Genomic DNA, 23,593 nt, shown 5'->3' on the forward strand with positions numbered 1-23,593 from the left:
TGAGGGGGAGAGCAGGAGTATAAAAGGGGCTGATGGCTCCTGATGTATGAGATACACCAGAGAGTGTGGGGAGGAGACTGGTCATATCTCTGGGCTGGTAACACACAGTGACATGATGTGAGGGGGAGAGCAGGAGTATAATAGGGGCTGATGGCTCCTGATGTATGAGATACACCAGAGAGTGTGGGGAGGACACAGGTCAGGAATCTGGGCTGGTAACACACAGTGACATGATGTGAGGGGGAGAGCAGGAGTATAATAGGGGCTGATGGCTGCTGACTCCCCTCTTCTTTAGTCTGTAGTCACAGAGGAGGGTGTAGGATAAGAGAGTGCTGTAGTGACAGAGGAGGGTGTAGGATAAGAGAGTGTTGTAGTGACAGAGGAGGGTGTAGGATAAGAGATGGCTGTAGTAGTGACAGAGGAGGGTGTAGGATAAGAGATGGCTGTAGTGACAGAGGAGGGTGTAGGATAAGAGATGGCTGTAGTGACAGAGGAGGGTGTAGGATAAGAGATGGCTGTAGTGACAGAGGAAGGTGTAGGATAAGAGAGTGCTGTAGTGACAGAGGAGGGTGTAGGATAAGAGATTGCTGTAGTGACAGAGGAGGGTGTAGGATAAGAGATGGCTGTAGTGACAGAGGAGGGTGTAGGATAAGAGATGGCTGTAGTGACAGAGGAGGGTGTAGGATAAGAGATGGCTGTAGTGACAGAGGAGGGTGTAGGATAAGAGATGGCTGTAGTGACAGAGGAGGGTGTAGGATAAGAGAGTGCTGTAGTGACAGAGGAGGGTGTAGGATAAGAGATGGCTGTAGTGACAGAGGAGGGTGTAGGATAAGAGAGTGCTGTAGTGACAGAACAAGGAGAATATGTGACTGTTCTGTACTTAGTGATTATTACTCACCTGTGCTGATAGCTGTAGGGATTTCCTCCTCCTTACACTGCAGATCACGCATCTTCTTTTCTTCCTCTTTAACTTCAACTTTACTATCAATCAAATCTTCAACCTAAATAACACACAAAATACTTTGCTTAATACGGAGAGATTTCATGACTGGAAGTAAAAATAAAAATATCACTTTACAGTACACCCGAGTGACTCTACTTGAAATAATATCTATATAATACACAAGTGATGTCAATAATATATGTATGTTCTCCTGTAAATAATGTGTACAATCAAAGAACTAAATTTATAATATACGTTGACGTTTTTGACCTAATTTAATTATTAAAAAAACGACAGTTTCTAAGCTAGTATTGGAAACATTTTAGCCAGTTAAGTGATAAGGGTGATAAAATGCAGAAATTAAAAAAACATTTAACTTCATCCATGTGAAAACAAATTGCCATATTTATGTTGATATATAGTTTATATTCTTTCTTTATTGGCGATTGTACTTTTTTTTTTTTAAACAGAATTTTTTACTGAAAATGTTTTTCCAAGTAAACAATACAATATAACAATAAATAAATAAAAAACACAATAATTATCACACATCAAAATCGGAAAACATATCCACCACAAATATATAGAACACCTAATATAAATAACACATTAGCAAACTGCAGAGCATTAAAAAAAAAAAAAAAAAAATTACAGCAAATATAAACATATAGAAATATATGAAAAAGAGAATAATAGACTCAGCGCATGAAAGTATAGAAAATACAATATATATCACGCTAGAGCATTAACACTTAAATGCTTGCCGATTGTACTTGATTGATTGGCATGGTCTTTACAATTGATGTCTATTTCAGCAATATTCTGTATTAAGGATTTATTTTTTGTGAGGTCTGCTCTGTAATTAGCTATTCAGGTTAATATGTGAGAAATGTATTCTACAGTTTATTTACTATTGAAAATTTCTATAAACAGAGGTTTACAAAAAAACCCCCATCTATTTATAACTTATCCAACTGTGTTTTTTTGTTTTTTAAACACAATATACCATAAATACATGGCTACTTCAGGATCCACAGAGATACCTTAGGGATTTAGGTGACCGAGCAGCTAAAAACTTTTCTCCCAGGATGCAACGATCTCCTCTAAAGCCCACCCCCGGGCCAGAGGCTCCTCAGTTCGATTCGGTGCCCTGCCGGAGTGGTTGCACCGACGAGCAGTGGGGAGCTGTGCTCCAATACAGCCCCTGAAGTATTTACGAAAGAGAAGCACACAGTTCAGTGTGCGCAGCGCGGACAGTCACATGGACGTCCGCACTGCTGCCGCTGAGTCCCCAGTACTGATCCCGGTGTCCTCGGCGGGGTCCTGCTAGCGGATCCCGTGCGACCCCCCGAACCATGGCCGGATTCACGGGGGGAGGTGAGTAAAGCGCGGCGGTCACTGCGCTTCAGTGCCCGCGGTGCCATGGTTCTTGCACTCCGGGGCTGGGAACCCCCGGAGCGCTGTCAATGCAGTGGGGCACGCACTGAGCCTGCGCCCACTGGACCACCAGGTAGCCGCTGGCTCTGGGGGGTTAATGCTGGCTATGGAGGAGGCCTGAGCCTTTAAGGCTGGCCCCTCCCTTCTGCACTCCCGCTCTTTTTCCTCTGAGGAGGTTACATGAGCAGTGCAGTGACTCCACCTCTCCACAAGCTTGGCAGCCATTTTAGGAGAGTGGAAGCAGCGTTTCTCAGTGGAACGGTCCCCAGCATACCTCGCCTTCGGGTCAGTGTATACCTAGCTGTTAGAATACCAGACTCTGTCTGTGTAACAGTGCTATAGTGCCTTTGTGCAGGAATTTACTCTGCCTTGCATGTGACCTTATTGCTAGCATCTGCTGTATGACTTTCACTTTCTTTCTGTCACAGTTTTAAGCTATCCCTGCCGTTTTTCTTATTCACACCGTTGGTCAGGGTGTGCATATACCTTGTCTGCTAAAGGTGGGTCACAGGCACAGCATTTCTGCCTGCCAGGATGTTGGGCGGCGAGGTTGAAGTGCATCCTCAACCTCAAATCCCTGAACAAGTTTCTCAGGGTCCCAAATTTCAGGATGGAGACTTTACGGTCCATCATCCTGGCTATGGAACCTGGAGACTTTATGGTGTCCCTGGATATTCAGGAGCATACCTGCATATTCCCATTGCTTTGTCACAAAAACGTTTCCTCAGGTTTGCTATCAAACAGCAACATTTTCAATTCCAGGCTCTCCCGTTTGGCCTTTCTACTGCTCCTCGAGTGTTCACCAAGGTCATGGCGGCTCATCTGCGGCTGCAGGGAGTACACCTTTTGCCCTATCTGGGCAATCTGTTACTACTAGCAAGATCTCCAGAGATGCATCAGTACCACCTAAGCCTCACGATCTCTGTGTTACAGTCTCACGGTTGGTTAATCTACTGGAAGAAGTCCTCCTTGACGCTGTCTCAGAGGATGTTACATCTGGGGGCTCTCTTAGACTCCCAACAACAACGGATTTTTCTGACAACAGAAAAGATATCCATTGTGGAGACGCGAGTGCGCAGATGTCTACACTCTCGTTGAGTGTCCATCCATTCAGCGATGTAATTCCTGGGCTCCCTAGTCTCAACATTCGACATGGTGGAATATGACCAGTTTCATTGCAGACCTTTGCAGAAATTGATTCTCTCCAGTTGGAATGAGTTGCCCCATCGGTTGAAGTCTCAGACGATGGTGCTCTCTCCGGAGGTGCGGCTCTCTCTGGCCTGGTGGCTACAGACGCCTCATCTCAATTTGGGCCGTCCCTTTTGGATTCTGGACTGGGTTCTTCTGACAACGGACAGCAGCCTAAGAGGTTGCGGTGCGGTGATGGGATTATGCTCCTTCCAGGGTCGGTGGACTGTAGTAGAGTCTACTCTCCCTATAAACGTCCTAGAACTTTGGGTGGTTTTCAAGGCCCTTCAACTAGCCGGACCTCTCTTGCAGGGAAGACCCGTGCAAGTCAGACAGACAACGCCACTGCAGTGGCTTACATAAATCACCAGGGAGGTACTTGAAGTCAGGCCGCAATGTCGGAGGTTATCTCGCATTCTGATTTGGGCAGAAAAACATCTACCAGCCGTATCAGCAGTGTACATTCCGGGAGTTCTCAATTGGGAAGCAGACTTCTTCAGCCGTCACGACGTGCATCCAGGGGAGTGGTCTCTTTACCCAGAGGTGTTTCAACTCCTGGTGGACAGGTGGGGCCTGCCAGAACTGGATCTCGTGGCCTCTCATCAAAATCACAAGCTGCCAAGGTACGGTTCCAGAACAAGGGACTCCGGTGCGGTTCTGGTGGACGCTCTGTCAAGTGGACCTTCCAGTTTGCATACCTGTTTCCTCCAAACTCCCTTCTTCCTCGAGGGAAAGATTGTATTGGTGGCTCCAGCGTGGCCCAGACGTCATTGGTACTCAGCTCTTCAGAGTCTCTCCATAGACCCCCCACTGCTGTTGCCTCAACGTCTGGACCTGTTTTCACAAGGGCCTTGCCTTTACCCGGACCTGGCTCGTCTGTCTTGGATGGCGTGGCTCTTGAGACAGCCCTTCTAATGCTGGCCACACACATAGCGATATTTTTACCTGATCTGGACGATTCCGACACATTGGAACGACAGATCGTGTAAAATATGGCCAAATCCTGAGTAAATCGTGAGTCCCCACCCACGATCACGATGTGATGCGCGTCCCCGCTGGTCGCACATCGTATCTTCAGATCTGCCGTGCAGTAGGGCAGATCTGACAATCTAGGACACGATGCACTGTGAAAGTCTGGATGCATGAGAGATCGTTTGAAGATCTGGCGGTTGTTCTCAGGGCCTTACAAAGCCCTCCGTTTGAACCACTGGAACCAGTGAACCTCAAATGGTTTACAGTTAAGACTGTTTTCTTCTGGTCATGACTTCCGCCAGAAGGGTTTCAGAGTTGGGGGCGCTCTCGTCGTTCCCCCTTTTTGGTTTTTCACCAGGACAGGGAGGTGCTGAGAACTCGCCCTGCTTTCCTGCCTAAGGTAGTGTCCATTTTTTACATCAATGAAGAAATTGTTGTGCCTGCCTTTAATTCTCCGGACCTCTCTCTGGGTGAAGCCTTTTTGGATGTTGTACGTGCCCTTTGAATTTATGTGGACCATACCGCTTCCCTTCTGTAATCTCTTTGTTTTTTCTTTTTGGATTGCACAAAAGGGCTTGGCCTGCTGATAAGCGGACTTTGGCCAGATGGATTCGACTGGCCATTTCTGAGGCTTACTCTAGGGAAGACCTTCCTGTTCCACCTTCTATGAGAGCTTATTCTACTCGGTCTGTCGGTCCTTCGTGGGCAGCTCGCCGTGGCGCCTCGGCTGTTCAGTTATGTAAGGCTGCCACGTGGTCCTCTGTCCATACGTTTGTAAGGTATTATGCATTTGATACCTTCGCCTCTCAGGATGCTTCCTTCGGGCGGCGGATTCTCCTTTCTGCACAGGAGCGTCCCCACCCTTGAAGGATACTGCTTTGGAACATCCCCAAGGTATCCCTGTGGATCCCTAAGGACCCGGAAATAGAAAACAAGAGATATGGTAAGAACTTTCCTTTGTTATCTGTTTCTACGAAGTCCTTAGGGTCCACAGGGCGCCCACCCCGACGCCCTGTGCATCAGTAGGGTGTTGTTCTGGTCACCAGTCTTCTGTCTCCTTTGTGTGAGAATGTGATTCTTGTGTGTTCCAGACTTTATTTCTCTCTGTGCTCCTCCTCCGGCTTTTGACTTGTTACGAACTGAGGTGCCTCTGGCCCGGGGATGGGGTTTAGGGGAGAACGTTGCATCCTGGGAGGAAAGTTTTTAGCTGCTCGGTGCCCGATCTCCTGACGTCATCTAAATCCCCAAGGTATCCCTGTGGACCCTAAGGACTTCGTAGAAACTGATAACAAAGGTAAGTTCTTACAAATGGTTGAGGAACGTTAAACACACAAACTATTTAGGACTTCTATAAATTGGCCATCCCTAATCAGCGGTCCGATATCGATATTTTTGATCGATACGGGTTTACCATATACAAATTATCAATATTTACTGCTACACAGTTGTAGACTACAGGAGGTATCGGAGACGGGGGCTGCTGCCGGTGTGTATTCTTTGATGATAAACTAGATTTGATTTCTGGACGAAACATCTGATGTTTTAGAAGATCTGATTTCTGGGTGAAGCTCTTCCCGCAGTGAGAACAGGGCAACGGCTTTTGCCTGGAGTGAATGCGCTGATGTCTCAAGATATCGGATTTCTGTTTAAAGCCTTTCCCACAATCGGAACATGGAAATGGCTTCTCACCTGTGTGTATTCTCTGGTGGGTAATGAGATACGAATTCTGGGCAAAACATTTACCACATTCAGAACAGGGAAAAACCTTACATATCTGATTTATCAGAAGAACATTCCTCGGTTATTATAAATGCACTGTGTAGTACCGAATGTATAGTTAGGGTAATAATATTATCTCCCGGAGAATCTCGTGAGATGTCCTTATCTTCTACTTTACATTCTGGCAATACAACGAGATGTTCCTCTGAGGGGTTCCTGCTGCTGGGCCCATCTGCCGGGAATAAAGTACATTTATGGAAGCTTTTCAAATTAGATGTAATGACCAAACTATTCTTCATGCTACATTTTCTGATCACTTTATTTTAAATGTACATATATGATCTTTACATGGAACATTGTAATGATAACTGAATACTGGAAATGTATTTGTGCAGACATCTTGGTGAATAGAGATATAAAATACTGTTTATCACACGTATTTAAAACTAGTCAGGTAGGAGCGCTGGTAATGTCACTTGTGTTCAACCACACAGATGATCACAGGATTAAAAAATAAATCCCAATAAGTCTCCTGGCCCAGTGAATAAAGATCCAACAGAAGCCCCCGGTGCTGAGATGTATGCAAAATACCTAGACAGAGTGTGGGGAGGAGACTGGTCAGATCTCTGGGCTGGTAACACACAGTGACATGATGTGTGGGAGAGAGCAAGAGTATAATAGGGGCTGATGGCTCCTGATGTATGAGATACACCAGAGAGTGTGGGGAGGAGACTGGTCAGATCTCTGGGTTGGTAACACACAGTGACATGATGTGTGGGAGAGAGCAAGAGTATAATAGGGGCTGATGGCTCCTGATGTATGAGATACACCAGAGAGTGTGGGGAGGAGACTGGTCAGATCTCTGGGTTGGTAACACACAGTGACATGATGTGAGGGGGAGAGCAGGAGTATAATAGGGGCTGATGGCTCCTGATGTATGAGATACACCAGAGAGTGTGGGGAGGAGACTGGTCAGATCTCTGGGTTGGTAACACACAGTGACATGATGTGAGGGGGAGAGCAGGAGTATAATAGGGGCTGATGGCTCCTGATGTATGAGATACACCAGAGAGTGTGGGGAGGAGACTGGTCAGATCTCTGGGCTGGTAACACACAGTGACATGATGTGAGGGGGAGAGCAGGAGTATAACAGGGGCTGATGGCTCCTGATGTATGAGATACACCAGAGAGTGTGGGGAGGAGACAGGTCAGATCTCTGGGCTGGTAACACACAGTGACATGATGTGAGGAGGAGAGCAGGAGTATAATAGGGGCTGATGGCTCCTGATGTATGAGATACACCAGATAGTGTGGGAAGGAGACTGGTCAGATTTCTGGGATGGTAACACACAGTGACGGGATGCGTTTATGATGCCGGCGGTCGCTAGTGACAGAGGAGGGTATAGGATAAGAGATGGCTGTAGTGACAGAGGAGGGTGTAGGATAAGATTGCAGTAGTGACAGAGGAGGGTGTAGGATAAGAGATGGCTGTAGTAGTGACAGAGGAGGGTGTAGGATAAGAGATGGCTGTAGTAGTGACAGAGGAGGGTGTAGGATAAGAGATGGCTGTAGTAGTGACAGAGGAGGGTGTAGGATAAGAGATGGCTGTAGTAGTGACAGAGGAGGGTGTAGGATAAAAGATGGCTGTAGTGACAGAGGAGGGATAGGATAAGAGATTGCTGTAGTGACAGAGGAGGGTGTAGGATAAGAGATTGCTGTAGTGACAGAGGAAGGTGTAGGATAAGAGATGGCTGTAGTGACAGAGGAGGGATAGGATAAGAGATGGCTGTAGTAGTGACAGAGGAGGGTGTAGGATAAGAGATGGCTGTAGTAGTGACAGAGGAGGGTGTAGGATAAGAGATGGCTGTAGTAGTGACAGAGGAGGGTGTAGGATAAGAGATGGCTGTAGTAGTGACAGAGGAGGGTGTAGGATAAGAGATAGCTGTAGTAGTGACAGAGGAGGGTGTAGGATAAGAGATGGCTGTAGTAGTGACAGAGGAGGGTGTAGGATAAGAGATGGCTGTAGTAGTGACAGAGGAGGGTGTAGGATAAGAGATGGCTGTAGTAGTGACAGAGGAGGGTGTAGGATAAGAGATGGCTGTAGTAGTGACAGAGGAGGGTGTAGGATAAGAGATGGCTGTAGTAGTGACAGAGGAGGGTGTAGGATAAGAGATGGCTGTAGTAGTGACAGAGGAGGGTGTAGGATAAGAGATGGCTGTAGTGACAGAGGAGGGTGTAGGATAAGAGATGGCTGTAGTGACAGAGGAGGGTGTAGGATAAGAGATGGCTGTAGTGACAGAGGAGGGTGTAGGATAAGAGAGTGCTGTAGTGACAGAGGAGGGTGTAGGATAAGAGAGTGCTGTAGTGACAGAGGAGGGTGTAGGAAAAGAGATGGCTGTAGTGACAGAGGAGGGTGTAGGATAAGAGATGGCTGTAGTGACAGAGGAGGGTGTAGGATAAGAGAGTGCTGTAGTGACAGAGGAGGGTGTAGGATAAGAGAGTGCTGTAGTGACAGAGGAGGGTGTAGGATAAGAGATTGCTGTAGTGACAGAGGAGGGTGTAGGATAAGAGATTGCTGTAGTGACAGAGGAGGGTGTAGGATAAGAGATGGCTGTAGTGACAGAGGAGGGTGTAGGATAAGAGATTGCTGTAGTGACAGAGGAGGGTGTAGGATAACAGAGTGCTGTAGTGACAGAGGAGGGTGTAGGATAAGAGAGTGCTGTAGTGACAGAGGAGGATGTAGGATAAGAGATGGCTGTAGTGACAGAGGAGAGTGTAGGATAAGAGATGGCTGTAGTGACAGAGGAGGGTGTAGGATAAGAGATGGCTGTAGTGACAGAGGAGGGCGTAGGATAAGAGATGGCTGTAGTGACAGAGGAAGGTGTAGGATAAGAGATGGCTGTAGTGACAGAGGAGGGTGTAGGATAAGAGATGGCTGTAGTGACAGAGGAGGGTGTAGGATAAGAGATGGCTGTAGTGACAGAGGGGGGTGTAGGATAAGAGATGGCTGTAGTGACAGAGGAGGGTGTAGGATAAGAGATGGCTGTAGTGACAGAGGGGGGTGTAGGATAAGAGATGGCTGTAGTGACAGAGGAGGGTGTAGGATAAGAGAGTGCTGTAGTGACAGGAGGGTGTAGGATAAGAGATGGCTGTAGTGACAGAGGAGGGTGTAGGATAAGAGATGGCTGTAGTGACAGAGGAGGGTGTAGGATAAGAGATTGCTGTAGTGACAGGAGGGTGTAGGATAAGAGAGTGCTGTAGTGACAGAGGAGGGTGTAGGATAAGAGAGTGCTGTAGTGACAGAGGAGGGTGTAGGATAAGAGAGTGCTGTAGTGACAGAGGAAGGTGTAAGATAAGAGTGCTGTAGTGACAGAGGAAGGTGTAGGATAAGAGAGTGCTGTAGTGACAGAGGAGGGTGTAGGATAAGAGATGGCTGTAGTGACAGAGGAGGGTGTAGGATAAGAGAGTGCTGTAGTGACAGAGGAGGGTGTAGGATAAGAGATGGCTGTAGTGACAGAGGAGGGTGTAGGATAAGAGATGGCTGTAGTGACAGAGGAGGGTGTAGGATAAGAGATGGCTGTAGTGACAGAGGAGGGTGTAGGATAAGAGAGTGCTGTAGTGACAGAGGAGGGTGTAGGATAAGAGAGTGCTGTAGTGACAGAGGAGGGTGTAGGATAAGAGATGGCTGTAGTGACAGAGGAGGGTGTAGGATAAGAGATGGCTGTAGTGACAGAGGAGGGTGTAGGATAAGAGAGTGCTGTAGTGACAGAGGAGGGTGTAGGATAATAGATGGCTGTAGTGACAGAGGAGGGTGTAGGATAAGAGAGTGCTGTAGTGACAGAGGAGGGTGTAGGATAAGAGATGGCTGTAGTGACAGAGGAGGGTGTAGGATAAGAGAGTGCTGTAGTGACAGAGGAGGGTGTAGGATAAGAGAGGGCTGTAGTGACAGAGGAGGGTGTAGGATAAGAGAGTGCTGTAGTGACAGAGGAGGGTGTAGGATAATAGATGGCTGTAGTGACAGAGGAGGGTGTAGGATAAGAGAGTGCTGTAGTGACAGAGGAGGGTGTAGGATAAGAGAGTGCTGTAGTGACAGAGGAGGGTGTAGGATAAGAGATGGCTGTAGTGACAGAGGAGGGTGTAGGATAAGAGATGGCTGTAGTGACAGAGGAGGGTGTAGGATAAGAGAGTGCTGTAGTGACAGAGGAGGGTGTAGGATAATAGATGGCTGTAGTGACAGAGGAGGGTGTAGGATAAGAGATGGCTGTAGTGATAGAGGAGGGTGTAGGATAAGAGATGGCTGTAGTGACAGAGGAGGGTGTAGGATAAGAGATAGCTGTAGTAGTGACAGAGGAGGGTGTAGGATAAGAGATGGCTGTAGTAGTGACAGAGGAGGGTGTAGGATAAGAGATGGCTGTAGTGACAGAGGAAGGTGTAGGATAAGAGATGGCTGTAGTGACAGAGGAGGGTGTAGGATAAGAGATGGCTGTAGTGACAGAGGAGGGTGTAGGATAAGAGAGTGCTGTAGTGACAGAGGAGGGTGTAGGATAAGAGAGTGCTGTAGTGACAGAGGAGGGTGTAGGATAAGAGATGGCTGTAGTAGTGACAGAGGAGGGTGTAGGATAAGAGATGGCTGTAGTAGTGACAGAGGAGGGTGTAGGATAAGAGATGGCTGTAGTGACAGAGGAGGGTGTAGGATAAGAGATGGCTGTAGTGACAGAGGAGGGTGTAGGATAAGAGATGGCTGTAGTGACAGAGGAGGGTGTAGGATAAGAGAGTGCTGTAGTGACAGAGGAGGGTGTAGGATAAGAGAGTGCTGTAGTGACAGAGGAGGGTGTAGGAAAAGAGATGGCTGTAGTGACAGAGGAGGGTGTAGGATAAGAGATGGCTGTAGTGACAGAGGAGGGTGTAGGATAAGAGAGTGCTGTAGTGACAGAGGAGGGTGTAGGATAAGAGAGTGCTGTAGTGACAGAGGAGGGTGTAGGATAAGAGATTGCTGTAGTGACAGAGGAGGGTGTAGGATAAGAGATTGCTGTAGTGACAGAGGAGGGTGTAGGATAAGAGATGGCTGTAGTGACAGAGGAGGGTGTAGGATAAGAGATTGCTGTAGTGACAGAGGAGGGTGTAGGATAACAGAGTGCTGTAGTGACAGAGGAGGGTGTAGGATAAGAGAGTGCTGTAGTGACAGAGGAGGATGTAGGATAAGAGATGGCTGTAGTGACAGAGGAGAGTGTAGGATAAGAGATGGCTGTAGTGACAGAGGAGGGCGTAGGATAAGAGATGGCTGTAGTGACAGAGGAGGGCGTAGGATAAGAGATGGCTGTAGTGACAGAGGAAGGTGTAGGATAAGAGATGGCTGTAGTGACAGAGGAGGGTGTAGGATAAGAGATGGCTGTAGTGACAGAGGAGGGTGTAGGATAAGAGATGGCTGTAGTGACAGAGGGGGGTGTAGGATAAGAGATGGCTGTAGTGACAGAGGAGGGTGTAGGATAAGAGATGGCTGTAGTGACAGAGGGGGGTGTAGGATAAGAGATGGCTGTAGTGACAGAGGAGGGTGTAGGATAAGAGAGTGCTGTAGTGACAGGAGGGTGTAGGATAAGAGATGGCTGTAGTGACAGAGGAGGGTGTAGGATAAGAGATGGCTGTAGTGACAGAGGAGGGTGTAGGATAAGAGATTGCTGTAGTGACAGGAGGGTGTAGGATAAGAGAGTGCTGTAGTGACAGAGGAGGGTGTAGGATAAGAGAGTGCTGTAGTGACAGAGGAGGGTGTAGGATAAGAGAGTGCTGTAGTGACAGAGGAAGGTGTAAGATAAGAGTGCTGTAGTGACAGAGGAAGGTGTAGGATAAGAGAGTGCTGTAGTGACAGAGGAGGGTGTAGGATAAGAGATGGCTGTAGTGACAGAGGAGGGTGTAGGATAAGAGAGTGCTGTAGTGACAGAGGAGGGTGTAGGATAAGAGATGGCTGTAGTGACAGAGGAGGGTGTAGGATAAGAGATGGCTGTAGTGACAGAGGAGGGTGTAGGATAAGAGATGGCTGTAGTGACAGAGGAGGGTGTAGGATAAGAGAGTGCTGTAGTGACAGAGGAGGGTGTAGGATAAGAGAGTGCTGTAGTGACAGAGGAGGGTGTAGGATAAGAGATGGCTGTAGTGACAGAGGAGGGTGTAGGATAAGAGATGGCTGTAGTGACAGAGGAGGGTGTAGGATAAGAGAGTGCTGTAGTGACAGAGGAGGGTGTAGGATAATAGATGGCTGTAGTGACAGAGGAGGGTGTAGGATAAGAGAGTGCTGTAGTGACAGAGGAGGGTGTAGGATAAGAGATGGCTGTAGTGACAGAGGAGGGTGTAGGATAAGAGAGTGCTGTAGTGACAGAGGAGGGTGTAGGATAAGAGAGGGCTGTAGTGACAGAGGAGGGTGTAGGATAAGAGAGTGCTGTAGTGACAGAGGAGGGTGTAGGATAATAGATGGCTGTAGTGACAGAGGAGGGTGTAGGATAAGAGAGTGCTGTAGTGACAGAGGAGGGTGTAGGATAAGAGAGTGCTGTAGTGACAGAGGAGGGTGTAGGATAAGAGATGGCTGTAGTGACAGAGGAGGGTGTAGGATAAGAGATGGCTGTAGTGACAGAGGAGGGTGTAGGATAAGAGAGTGCTGTAGTGACAGAGGAGGGTGTAGGATAATAGATGGCTGTAGTGACAGAGGAGGGTGTAGGATAAGAGATGGCTGTAGTGATAGAGGAGGGTGTAGGATAAGAGATGGCTGTAGTGACAGAGGAGGGTGTAGGATAAGAGATAGCTGTAGTAGTGACAGAGGAGGGTGTAGGATAAGAGATGGCTGTAGTAGTGACAGAGGAGGGTGTAGGATAAGAGATGGCTGTAGTGACAGAGGAAGGTGTAGGATAAGAGATGGCTGTAGTGACAGAGGAGGGTGTAGGATAAGAGAGTGCTGTAGTGACAGAGGAGGGTGTAGGATAAGAGAGTGCTGTAGTGACAGAGGAGGGTGTAGGATAAGAGAGTGCTGTAGTGACAGAGGAGGGTGTAGGCAAAGAGATGGCTGTAGTGACAGAGGAGGGTGTAGGATAAGAGAGTGCTGTAGTAGTGACAGAGGAGGGTGTAGGATAAGAGAGTGCTGTAGTAGTGACAGAGGAGGATGTAGGATAAGAGAGTGCTGTAGTAGTGACAGAGGAGGATGTAGGATAAGAGATGGCTGTAGTGACAGAGGAGGGTGTAGGATAAGAGATTGCTGTAGTGACAGAGGAGGGTGTAGGATAAGAGATTACTGTAGTGACAGAGGAGGGTGTAGGATAAGAGAGTGCTGTAGTGACAGAGGAGGATGTAGGATAAGAGATGGCTGTAGTGACAGAGGAGGGTGTAGGATAAGAGATTGCTGTAGTGACAGAGGAGGGTGTAGGATAAGAGAGTGCTGTAGTGACAGAGGAGGGTGTAGGATAAGAGATGGCTGTAGTGACAGAGGAGGGTGTAGGATAAGAGATGGCTGTAGTGACAGAGGAGGGTGTAGGATAAGAGATGGCTGTAGTGACAGAGGAAGGTGTAGGATAAGAGATGGCTGTAGTGACAGAGGAAGGTGTAGGATAAGAGATGGCTGTAGTGACAGAGGAGGGTGTAGGATAAGAGAGTGCTGTAGTGACAGAGGAGGGTGTAGGATAAGAGATGGCTGTAGTGACAGAGGAGGGTGTAGGATAAGAGATGGCTGTAGTGACAGAGGAGGGTGTAGGATAAGAGACTGCTGTAGTGACAGAGGAGGGTGTAGGATAAGAGATGGCTGTAGTGACAGAGGAGGGTGTAGGATAAGAGATGGCTGTAGTGACAGAGGAGGGTGTAGGATAAGAGAGTGCTGTAGTGACAGAGGAAGGTGTAGGATAAGAGATTGCTGTAGTGACAGAGGAGGGTGTAGGATAAGAGATGGCTGTAGTGACAGAGGACGGTGTAGGATAAGAGATGGCTGTAGTGACAGAGGAGGGTGTAGGATAAGAGATTGCTGTAGTGACAGAGGAGGGTGTAGGATAAGAGAGTGCTGTAGTGACAGGAGGGTGTAGGATAAGAGATGGCTGTAGTGACAGAGGAGGGTGTAGGATAAGAGATTGCTGTAGTGACAGGAGGGTGTAGGATAAGAGAGTGCTGTAGTGACAGAGGAGGGTGTAGGATAAGAGAGTGCTGTAGTGACAGAGGAGGGTGTAGGATAAGAGAGTGCTGTAGTGACAGAGGAAGGTGTAAGATAAGAGTGCTGTAGTGACAGAGGAAGGTGTAGGATAAGAGAGTGCTGTAGTGACAGAGGAGGGTGTAGGATAAGAGAGTGCTGTAGTGACAGAGGAGGGTGTAGGATAAGAGAGTGCTGTAGTGACAGAGGAGGGTGTAGGATAATAGATGGCTGTAGTGACAGAGGAGGGTGCAGGATAAGAGATGGCTGTAGTGACAGAGGAGGGTGTAGGATAAGAGAGTGCTGTAGTGACAGAGGAGGGTGTAGGATAAGAGAGTGCTGTAGTGACAGAGGAGGGTGTAGGATAAGAGATGGCTGTAGTGACAGAGGAGGGTGTAGGATAAGAGAGTGCTGTAGTGACAGAGGAGGGTGTAGGATAATAGATGGCTGTAGTGACAGAGGAGGGTGTAGGATAAGAGAGTGCTGTAGTGACAGAGGAGGGTGTAGGATAAGAGATGGCTGTAGTGACAGAGGAGGGTGTAGGATAAGAGAGTGCTGTAGTGACAGAGGAGGGTGTAGGATAAGAGATGGCTGTAGTGACAGAGGAGGGTGTAGGATAAGAGAGTGCTGTAGTGACAGAGGAGGGTGTAGGATAATAGATGGCTGTAGTGACAGAGGAGGGTGTAGGATAAGAGAGTGCTGTAGTGACAGAGGAGGGTGTAGGATAAGAGAGTGCTGTAGTGACAGAGGAGGGTGTAGGATAAGAGATGGCTGTAGTGACAGAGGAGGGTGTAGGATAAGAGATGGCTGTAGTGACAGAGGAGGGTGTAGGATAAGAGAGTGCTGTAGTGACAGAGGAGGGTGTAGGATAATAGATGGCTGTAGTGACAGAGGAGGGTGTAGGATAAGAGAGTGCTGTAGTGACAGAGGAGGGTGTAGGATAAGAGAGTGCTGTAGTGACAGAGGAGGGTGTAGGATAAGAGATGGCTGTAGTGACAGAGGAGGGTGTAGGATAAGAGATGGCTGTAGTGACAGAGGAGGGTGTAGGATAAGAGATGGCTGTAGTGACAGAGGAAGGTGTAGGATAAGAGATGGCTGTAGTGACAGAGGAAGGTGTAGGATAAGAGATGGCTGTAGTGACAGAGGAAGGTGTAGGATAAGAGATGGCTGTAGTGACAGAGGAGGGTGTAGGATAAGAGATGGCTGTAGTGACAGAGGAGGGTGTAGGATAAGAGATGGCTGTAGTGACAGAGGAGGGTGTAGGATAAGAGATGGCTGTAGTGACAGGAGGGTGTAGGATAAGAGATGGCTGTAGTGACAGAGGAGGGTGTAGGATAAGAGAGTGCTGTAGTGACAGAGGAGGGTGTAGGATAAGAGAGTGCTGTAGTGACAGAGGAAGGTGTAAGATAAGAGTGCTGTAGTGACAGAGGAAGGTGTAGGATAAGAGAGTGCTGTAGTGACAGAGGAGGGTGTAGGATAAGAGATGGCTGTAGTGACAGAGGAGGGTGTAGGATAAGAGATGGCTGTAGTGACAGGAGGGTGTAGGATAAGAGATGGCTGTAGTGACAGAGGAGAGTGTAGGATAAGAAAGTGCTGTAGTGACAGAGGAGGGTGTAGGATAAGAGAGTGCTGTAGTGACAGAGGAGGGTGTAGGATAAGAGAGTGCTGTAGTGACAGAGGAGGGTGTAGGATAAGAGATGGCTGTAGTGACAGAGGAGGGTGTAGGATAAGAGAGTGCTGTAGTGACAGAGGAGGGTGTAGGATAATAGATGGCTGTAGTGACAGAGGAGGGTGTAGGATAAGAGAGTGCTGTAGTGACAGAGGAGGGTGTAGGATAAGAGATGGCTGTAGTGACAGAGGAGGGTGTAGGATAAGAGAGTGCTGTAGTGACAGAGGAGGGTGTAGGATAAGAGATGGCTGTAGTGACAGAGGAGGGTGTAGGATAAGAGAGTGCTGTAGTGACAGAGGAGGGTGTAGGATAATAGATGGCTGTAGTGACAGAGGAGGGTGTAGGATAAGAGAGTGCTGTAGTGACAGAGGAGGGTGTAGGATAAGAGAGTGCTGTAGTGACAGAGGAGGGTGTAGGATAAGAGATGGCTGTAGTGACAGAGGAGGGTGTAGGATAAGAGATGGCTGTAGTGACAGAGGAGGGTGTAGGATAAGAGAGTGCTGTAGTGACAGAGGAGGGTGTAGGATAATAGATGGCTGTAGTGACAGAGGAGGGTGTAGGATAAGAGAGTGCTGTAGTGACAGAGGAGGGTGTAGGATAAGAGAGTGCTGTAGTGACAGAGGAGGGTGTAGGATAAGAGATGGCTGTAGTGACAGAGGAGGGTGTAGGATAAGAGATGGCTGTAGTGACAGAGGAGGGTGTAGGATAAGAGATGGCTGTAGTGACAGAGGAAGGTGTAGGATAAGAGATGGCTGTAGTGACAGAGGAAGGTGTAGGATAAGAGATGGCTGTAGTGACAGAGGAAGGTGTAGGATAAGAGATGGCTGTAGTGACAGAGGAGGGTGTAGGATAAGAGATGGCTGTAGTGACAGAGGAGGGTGTAGGATAAGAGATGGCTGTAGTGACAGAGGAGGGTGTAGGATAAGAGATGGCTGTAGTGACAGGAGGGTGTAGGATAAGAGATGGCTGTAGTGACAGAGGAGGGTGTAGGATAAGAGAGTGCTGTAGTGACAGAGGAGGGTGTAGGATAAGAGAGTGCTGTAGTGACAGAGGAAGGTGTAAGATAAGAGTGCTGTAGTGACAGAGGAAGGTGTAGGATAAGAGAGTGCTGTAGTGACAGAGGAGGGTGTAGGATAAGAGATGGCTGTAGTGACAGAGGAGGGTGTAGGATAAGAGATGGCTGTAGTGACAGGAGGGTGTAGGATAAGAGATGGCTGTAGTGACAGAGGAGAGTGTAGGATAAGAAAGTGCTGTAGTGACAGAGGAGGGTGTAGGATAAGAGAGTGCTGTAGTGACAGAGGAGGGTGTAGGATAAGAGAGTGCTGTAGTGACAGAGGAGAGTGTAGGATAAGAAAGTGCTGTAGTGACAGAGGAGGGTGTAGGATAATAGATGGCTGTAGTGACAGAGGAGGGTGTAGGATAAGAGAGTGCTGTAGTGACAGAGGAGGGTGTAGGATAAGAGAGTGCTGTAGTGACAGAGGAGGGTGTAGGATAAGAGATGGCTGTAGTGACAGAGGAGGGTGTAGGATAAGAGATTGCTGTAGTGACAGAGGAGGGTGTAGGATAAGAGAGTGCTGTAGTGACAGAGGAGGGTGTAGGATAAGAGATGGCTGTAGTGACAGAGGAGGGTGTAGGATAAGAGAGTGCTGTAGTGACAGAGGAGGGTGTAGGATAATAGATGGCTGTAGTGACAGAGGAGGGTGTAGGATAAGAGATGGCTGTAGTGACAGAGGAGGGTGTAGGATAAGAGATTGCTGTAGTGACAGAGGAGGGTGTAGGATAAGAGAGTGCTGTAGTGACAGAGGAGGGTGTAGGATAAGAGAGTGCTGTAGTGACAGAACAAGGAGAATATGTGACTGTTCTGTACTTAGTGATTATTACTCACCTGTGCTGGTATGTGTAGAGATTTCCTCCTCCTTACACAGCTGATCACCCTTCATGTACGTCTCTTCCTCTTCTACCTTAATATTAGTTAGAGCTGAACCCTAAACGGTCCAAAAAAAAAAAAGTTAATGTATGATTTATATAATACAGATTAAGGATATTTCTACTTCAGGGTCCATAGGGGTCCACAGGGTGACCTTGGGGTATAGCTGGATCCTGGATCCTCGGGCACCACGGAGTTAAAGCTTTCAGCTGCTCCCAGGATGCACTTGGGTCCAACCTCCCCTATACCCCGCCCCCGAGCCACAGGCACCTCAGTTTTAGATGGTGCCCGGCCGGAGTCGGGTCACCCTGCGGGGTGGGCTGCAGGAGCAGCCCCCTAAAGCTTTTAATTTTTTATTTAACTTAGTTAAATTTATTTATTTTTTACTATAAGTTTTTTCTCTAGAGCAGCAGCGCTGGGCTGTCTGTACAGACGCCCACGCTGCCGCTCCTTCTCCCTGCTGGCGCCGCGACGCCAGCACTGAACTGGGGATCGCGGCGGGGGAAGCCAGAGTCTGTACTAGCCGGACTCTGGCTTCCCCCGGGACTGCTGCCGGAAGACGCCGGGGAGATCAGGTAAGCGGGTTCCTTTCAAATGCAGTCCCATGCCCCCGGTCTAGGGGACAGACCGGGGGCGCTAGCGGCGGGCCCCCCCTCCAGCGGAGGCATACCCCGCCAGACCACTAGACCACCAGGGTTAATATCGCGGCAAGCGGGATGCCGGCAACCCGGGGGTTAATATGCTAGCCAGGGGAGGAAGCCTTCCCTGTCTAGCGGCTCCTCCCCTCAGCTCAGCGCGCCTTTCAGCTCGTAGTCTGGCGTCGCTGAGCTGCAGATACTCGGCCACTCCTCCTCTGAGGTCTCCAGCGGCCATTTTCTTACTGGCAGCGTGGATACTCTCAGGGAGCACGCGGACCGGTCCCCCTGTGTACCTCTCCCCTGCAAAAGGACAGTGTACACAGCGCTATAGCCCTCCCAGACACTGAATCTGGGAGGTTGATTGTAGTGGAAAGGTGCAGTGAGTATATCTTCCTGCATGGTATGTGACTTTTGCTAGTGCTGCCTGTCTGTGTCTTTTTTCTACTTACTGTCAGCCTATACCTATCCCTTTCCTTCTCCTACAAGCCCTACAGGTGTGCGGGGGAAGGGTGTTTCTACTGACCTCACCTATATAGATCACGTATTGGTGAGGTCCGTCACATACAGTTGTGTGCTACACGGTGCCATATTGTGGGCTGTTGTCCAGCACACGGGTGAGTGCGCACGTTTTCTTCCAACGTCATGTCCGAGGAGGAGATTGAGCACTCCGGGGCTCCGGTATTGTTCTCCTGCAGGCGCTGTTCTGCAGGAGTGGATAGGGAGGATTTGTCACAGGACGGCCTGTGTGGACGGTGCCAGGCGCTCCCTGGTATGTCTAAACCTCCCATGTCGCAGGAGCCACCATGGGCGATGTTTTCCCAGGTGCTGGTGTCCATCGCGGACCGTCTGTCGGTCCCGACTGCCGCCCCTACTAGGGCGTTGCCCCAGCCTGCCATCCCCCATTCCCCGGGTGTCCCACAATTATTGCAGACTCCCCCGGGGTCTCAGCCTGTTGGTCCCTATGCGGGGTTGCCAATGTATATTCAGTCCACCCCTGTGGCACAGCAGGCTGTGGTGCCGTTTCAGGCTCCTGTGGCAGCTCCTCCACCCTGGGTGGATGCGCTTTCCCACACTGTCCAAGATTTGGCGGCAACATCTTCGGCTTTTCAGTCGATGTTGCGCAGTGACGTGCCCTCCAGGGCGTCTAAACGCTCAGTCATGGCGCAGGCTGCGCATCTTCCGGATTCTGAGGTGTCCTCGGATGATGGTAAGGTGCAGGATGACTCTGCCTCAGATGCCTCAGTCCAGGAGGTAGACACTAAGTCTTCCATCAATGTGCGGGCTCTGGTTAAGGCGGTGCGGGCCATTCTTCTGATTGAGGATGAGGCACCCGCTCCCAAGTCAAGGTATCCTAGTTTTGAAAGAGCTAAGGTTACTTCTGCAGCGTTCCCCTTGTCTGATCAGTTGACTGATCACATGGCGGTGGCCTGGCAGACACCCAGTAAGCGTTTCCTGCCACAGAAACGCTTGGCGTCCAATTATCCATTCCCGGAGGCGCATTGTAAGAAATAGGAAATTCCGCCTGCAGTCGATTCCCATGTAACACGCCTCATCAGGAGTGCTACTTTGCCATTGCCGTCTATATCCTCGCTGAAGGATCCTACGGACAGGAAGGTGGAGACTTGTTTAAAGTCTATTTATTCTCTCTCAGGGGCGGTAGCCCGGCCGTCCATGGCCATCTCCTGGGTGGCCAAGGCCATTGAGGGGTGGGCCAACGCCTTGGAGGACGCGTTTACGGATGAAGCTCCGGACGTCCAGAGGGCGTTGTTAGGACAGATGAGAGATGCCGCCTCCTACATTGGAGAAGCATCTTTGGATGCTAGCCTGTTGACCTCTAGGGTTTCGGCGGCAGCAGTGTCTGCTCGTAGATCCTTGTGGTTGCGGTCTTGGAGAGCAGACGCGGATTCAAAGAAAGGCTTGGAGGCCTTACCTTTTAATGGAGAATTACTATTTGGTCTGGACCTGGACAAAATAGTAGATACCCTGGCGAAATCCAAGTCAGCCTTCCTCCCTTCAGCTACTACACCTGCTAAGGTCCGGAGCTCGGCCTTTCGTTCCTTTCGGGTTCAGGGCAAGGCAAAGGGTCAGTCCTTCCCGAGGCAGTCCGCACCCAAGACCGCCTCAAAGCCAAAGAAGCAAGCCTGGAGTGCTAGGCGCCCTTCTTCCAAGCCAGAAGATAAGCCTTCTGCGTGATGGGACGGGCCTCCCTCTGGGGGACCCCAGAGTGGGAGGCTGACTTCTTCAATTCGCCCAGTGCTGGCACAATACCACCACGGATGCCTGGGTGCGAGAAGTGGTCTCCCAGGGGTACGCCCTGTCTTTTCGGCACAGGCCGCCTTGCCAGTTTTTTTTGCACAAGTCCTTCTCAGGACAAAACCAAGGCCTTGCAGGTTCAGGAAGCCATAGAGGCCTTGCTGACGGCGGGGGTCATTATACCCGTACCACAGTCTCAACGTGGGATGGGGTATTACTCTACGCTGTTTCTGGTGCAGAAACCCAATGGCTCTCATCGCCCCATCCTCAATTTGAAGTCCCTGAACAGGTTTCTCAGGGTTCCCAAATTCAGGATGGAAACTTTGCGTTCCATCATTCTGGCGATGGAACCGGGGGATTATATGGTCTCCCTGGATATCCAGGACGCCTACCTCCATGTGCCTATAGCAACATCGCACCAACAGTTTCTGCGGTTTGCTATTCTCCACAACCACTACCAATTCAGGGCTCTACCCTTTGGTCTCTCCTCGGCACCAAGGGTATTTACCAAGGTGATGGCGGTCATGGCGGCTCACCTTCGGAGCCAGGGGATACGGTTGCTACCGTATCTAGACGACCTCCTCTTGCTGGCAAGCTCCCCGGAGGTACTGATCCAGCATCTCCACCTGAAGGTCGCTTGTCTACAGGCGCACGGCTGGTTGATCAACTGGAAGAAGTCCTCCCTCATCCCATCACAGCGGATGGTTCATTTGGGGACCCTGCTGGACTCTCGTCAGCAACGGATTTTTCTGACTCCAGAGAAGGTCTCCTCCTTACAGCTGCGGATTCACGGCTGTCTGAGCAGTGGCAGAGTGTCGGTGCACTCAGCGATGAGAGTTTTGGGGTCCATGGTGTCGGCATTCGACATGGTGGAGTTTGCCCAGTTCCATTCCAGGCCCTGCAGGGGCTAATTCTTTCGGAATGGAACGGACTGCCACACAGGATCCGCTCTCAGATGCTGGTGTTGTTCTCGGAGGTGCGTCTGTCCCTAGCCTGGTGGCTGCAGACAGCTCATCTCCTAGAGGGGCGCCCCTTTTGGATCCCGGAATGGGTTCTGCTCACGACAGATGCCAGTCTTGGGGTTGGGGGGCGGTGACAGGCTCCTTGTCACTTCAGGGTCGTTGGTCGGCGGAGGAAGCGATTCTTCCCATCAACATCCTGGAACTGAGGGCAGTATACAGAGCCCTGCAGTCGTCCGGCACCGCTCTTCACGGAAGGGCCGTTCAGGTGCAGTCAGACAACGCCACCACGGTGGCGTACATCAATCACCAGGGAGGGACTCGCAGTCGAGCTGCGATGTCGGAGGTGTCCCACGTCCTGGCTTGGGCGGAGCGCTATCTTCCAGCTCTCTCGGCAGTTTTCATCCCAGGAGTCCTCAATTGGGAGGCAGACTTCCTCAGCCGTTACGACGTGCATCCCGGGGAATGGTCGCTTCATCCAGAAGTATTCCAACTACTCGTGGACAAGTGGGGGCTGCCAGAGCTGGACCTGATGGCGTCCCGTCACAATCACAAGCTGCCCGTGTACGGGTCAAGGACAAGGGACGCAGGCGCAAGTCTGATAGACGCGCTGTCGGTGAGATGGCTGTTTCAGCTGGCTTACTTGTCCCCTCCAATATCTCTGCTGCCTCGGGTCCTGCGCAAGTTCAAACAGGACGGAGGCACACTGATCCTGGTGGCCCCAGCGTGGCCCAGAAGGCCGTGGTACTCCGATCTGCGGAGCTTGTCCATCGACGCTCCGTTCCTCCTACCTCAACGGCGGGACCTGTTGTCTCAGGGGCCCTGTCTTCACCCGGATCTGAGTCGACTATCTTTGACGGCGTGGCTCTTGAGACAGCCGTCCTGAGGTCTCGGGGCTTTTCTAGCTCCGTTATTACCACCATGCTGAGGGCGCGCAAGCCTGCTTCCGCGAGGATCTATCACAGAGTGTGGCACACTTTCTTTCAGTGGTGCGAAGCCAGAAACTATGATCCCCAGGTGTTCCGGGTTTCGCGTATTCTGGCTTTCCTTCAGTCGGGTTTGGACTTAGGATTACGTCTTTCCTCGCTGAAGGTGCACGTGTCTGCTCTGTCGGTGTGGTTCCAGCGCAGGATCGCTGCTATGCCGGACGTACACACCTTTTTCCAGGGAGTTTTGAGAATCCAGCCTCCCTTTGTGCCACCTGTGGCCCGTGGGATTTGGCGGTGGTTCTTCGGGCCTTACAGGGTCCGCCTTTTGAGCCCTTGGAGTCAGTGGAGCTCAAGTGGCTAACTTTTAAAACTGTTTTCCTCTTGGCAATTGCTTCTGCCAGGAGGGTTTCAGATTTGGGGGCGCTTTCTTGTCGTCCCCCTTTTCTGATTTTTCATCAGGACAGAGCGGTGCTTCGCACTCGTCCTGATTTCCTGCCTAAGGTGGTTTCCAGGTTCCACATTAATCAGGAAATTGTTGTACCAGCCTTTCAGTCGCCTGATCTTTGGGCTGGGGAGACTTCCTTAGACGTTGTCCGTGCACTCCAGGTTTATGTGGACCGGACTAGTTCTGTGAGGAAGTCGGATTCTTTGTTTATCCTCTTTGGTTTTCACAAGAGGGGTTGGCCTGCCAACAAACAGACTCTAGCCCGTTGGCTTCGTTCTGTTATTATTGAGGCTTATATGCAGGAGGGTTTACCTGTTCCAGCCTCTGTTAAGGCTCATTCCACTCGGTCTGTGGGTCCCTCTTGG

At 49.9% G+C, this 23,593-nt stretch overlaps 1 protein-coding gene across 1 annotated transcript in view; it reads right to left on the reverse strand.

The window, feature by feature from the left end:
• LOC148431184 (uncharacterized) overlaps positions 1-23,593 on the reverse strand; it is a 41,509-nt gene that overhangs the window by 7,596 nt on the left and 10,320 nt on the right. The window contains 3 exon segments of the mRNA XM_088466230.1: positions 899-1,001; positions 6,367-6,491; positions 17,963-18,062. Coding sequence (XP_088322356.1) covers positions 899-1,001; positions 6,367-6,491; positions 17,963-18,062 — 328 coding nt within the window.

The sequence above is a fragment of the Taudactylus pleione genome, unplaced genomic scaffold (genome assembly GCF_031769625.1).
Source record: "Taudactylus pleione unplaced genomic scaffold, aTauple2 ptg002701l, whole genome shotgun sequence".
NCBI lineage: Eukaryota > Metazoa > Chordata > Amphibia > Anura > Myobatrachidae > Taudactylus > Taudactylus pleione.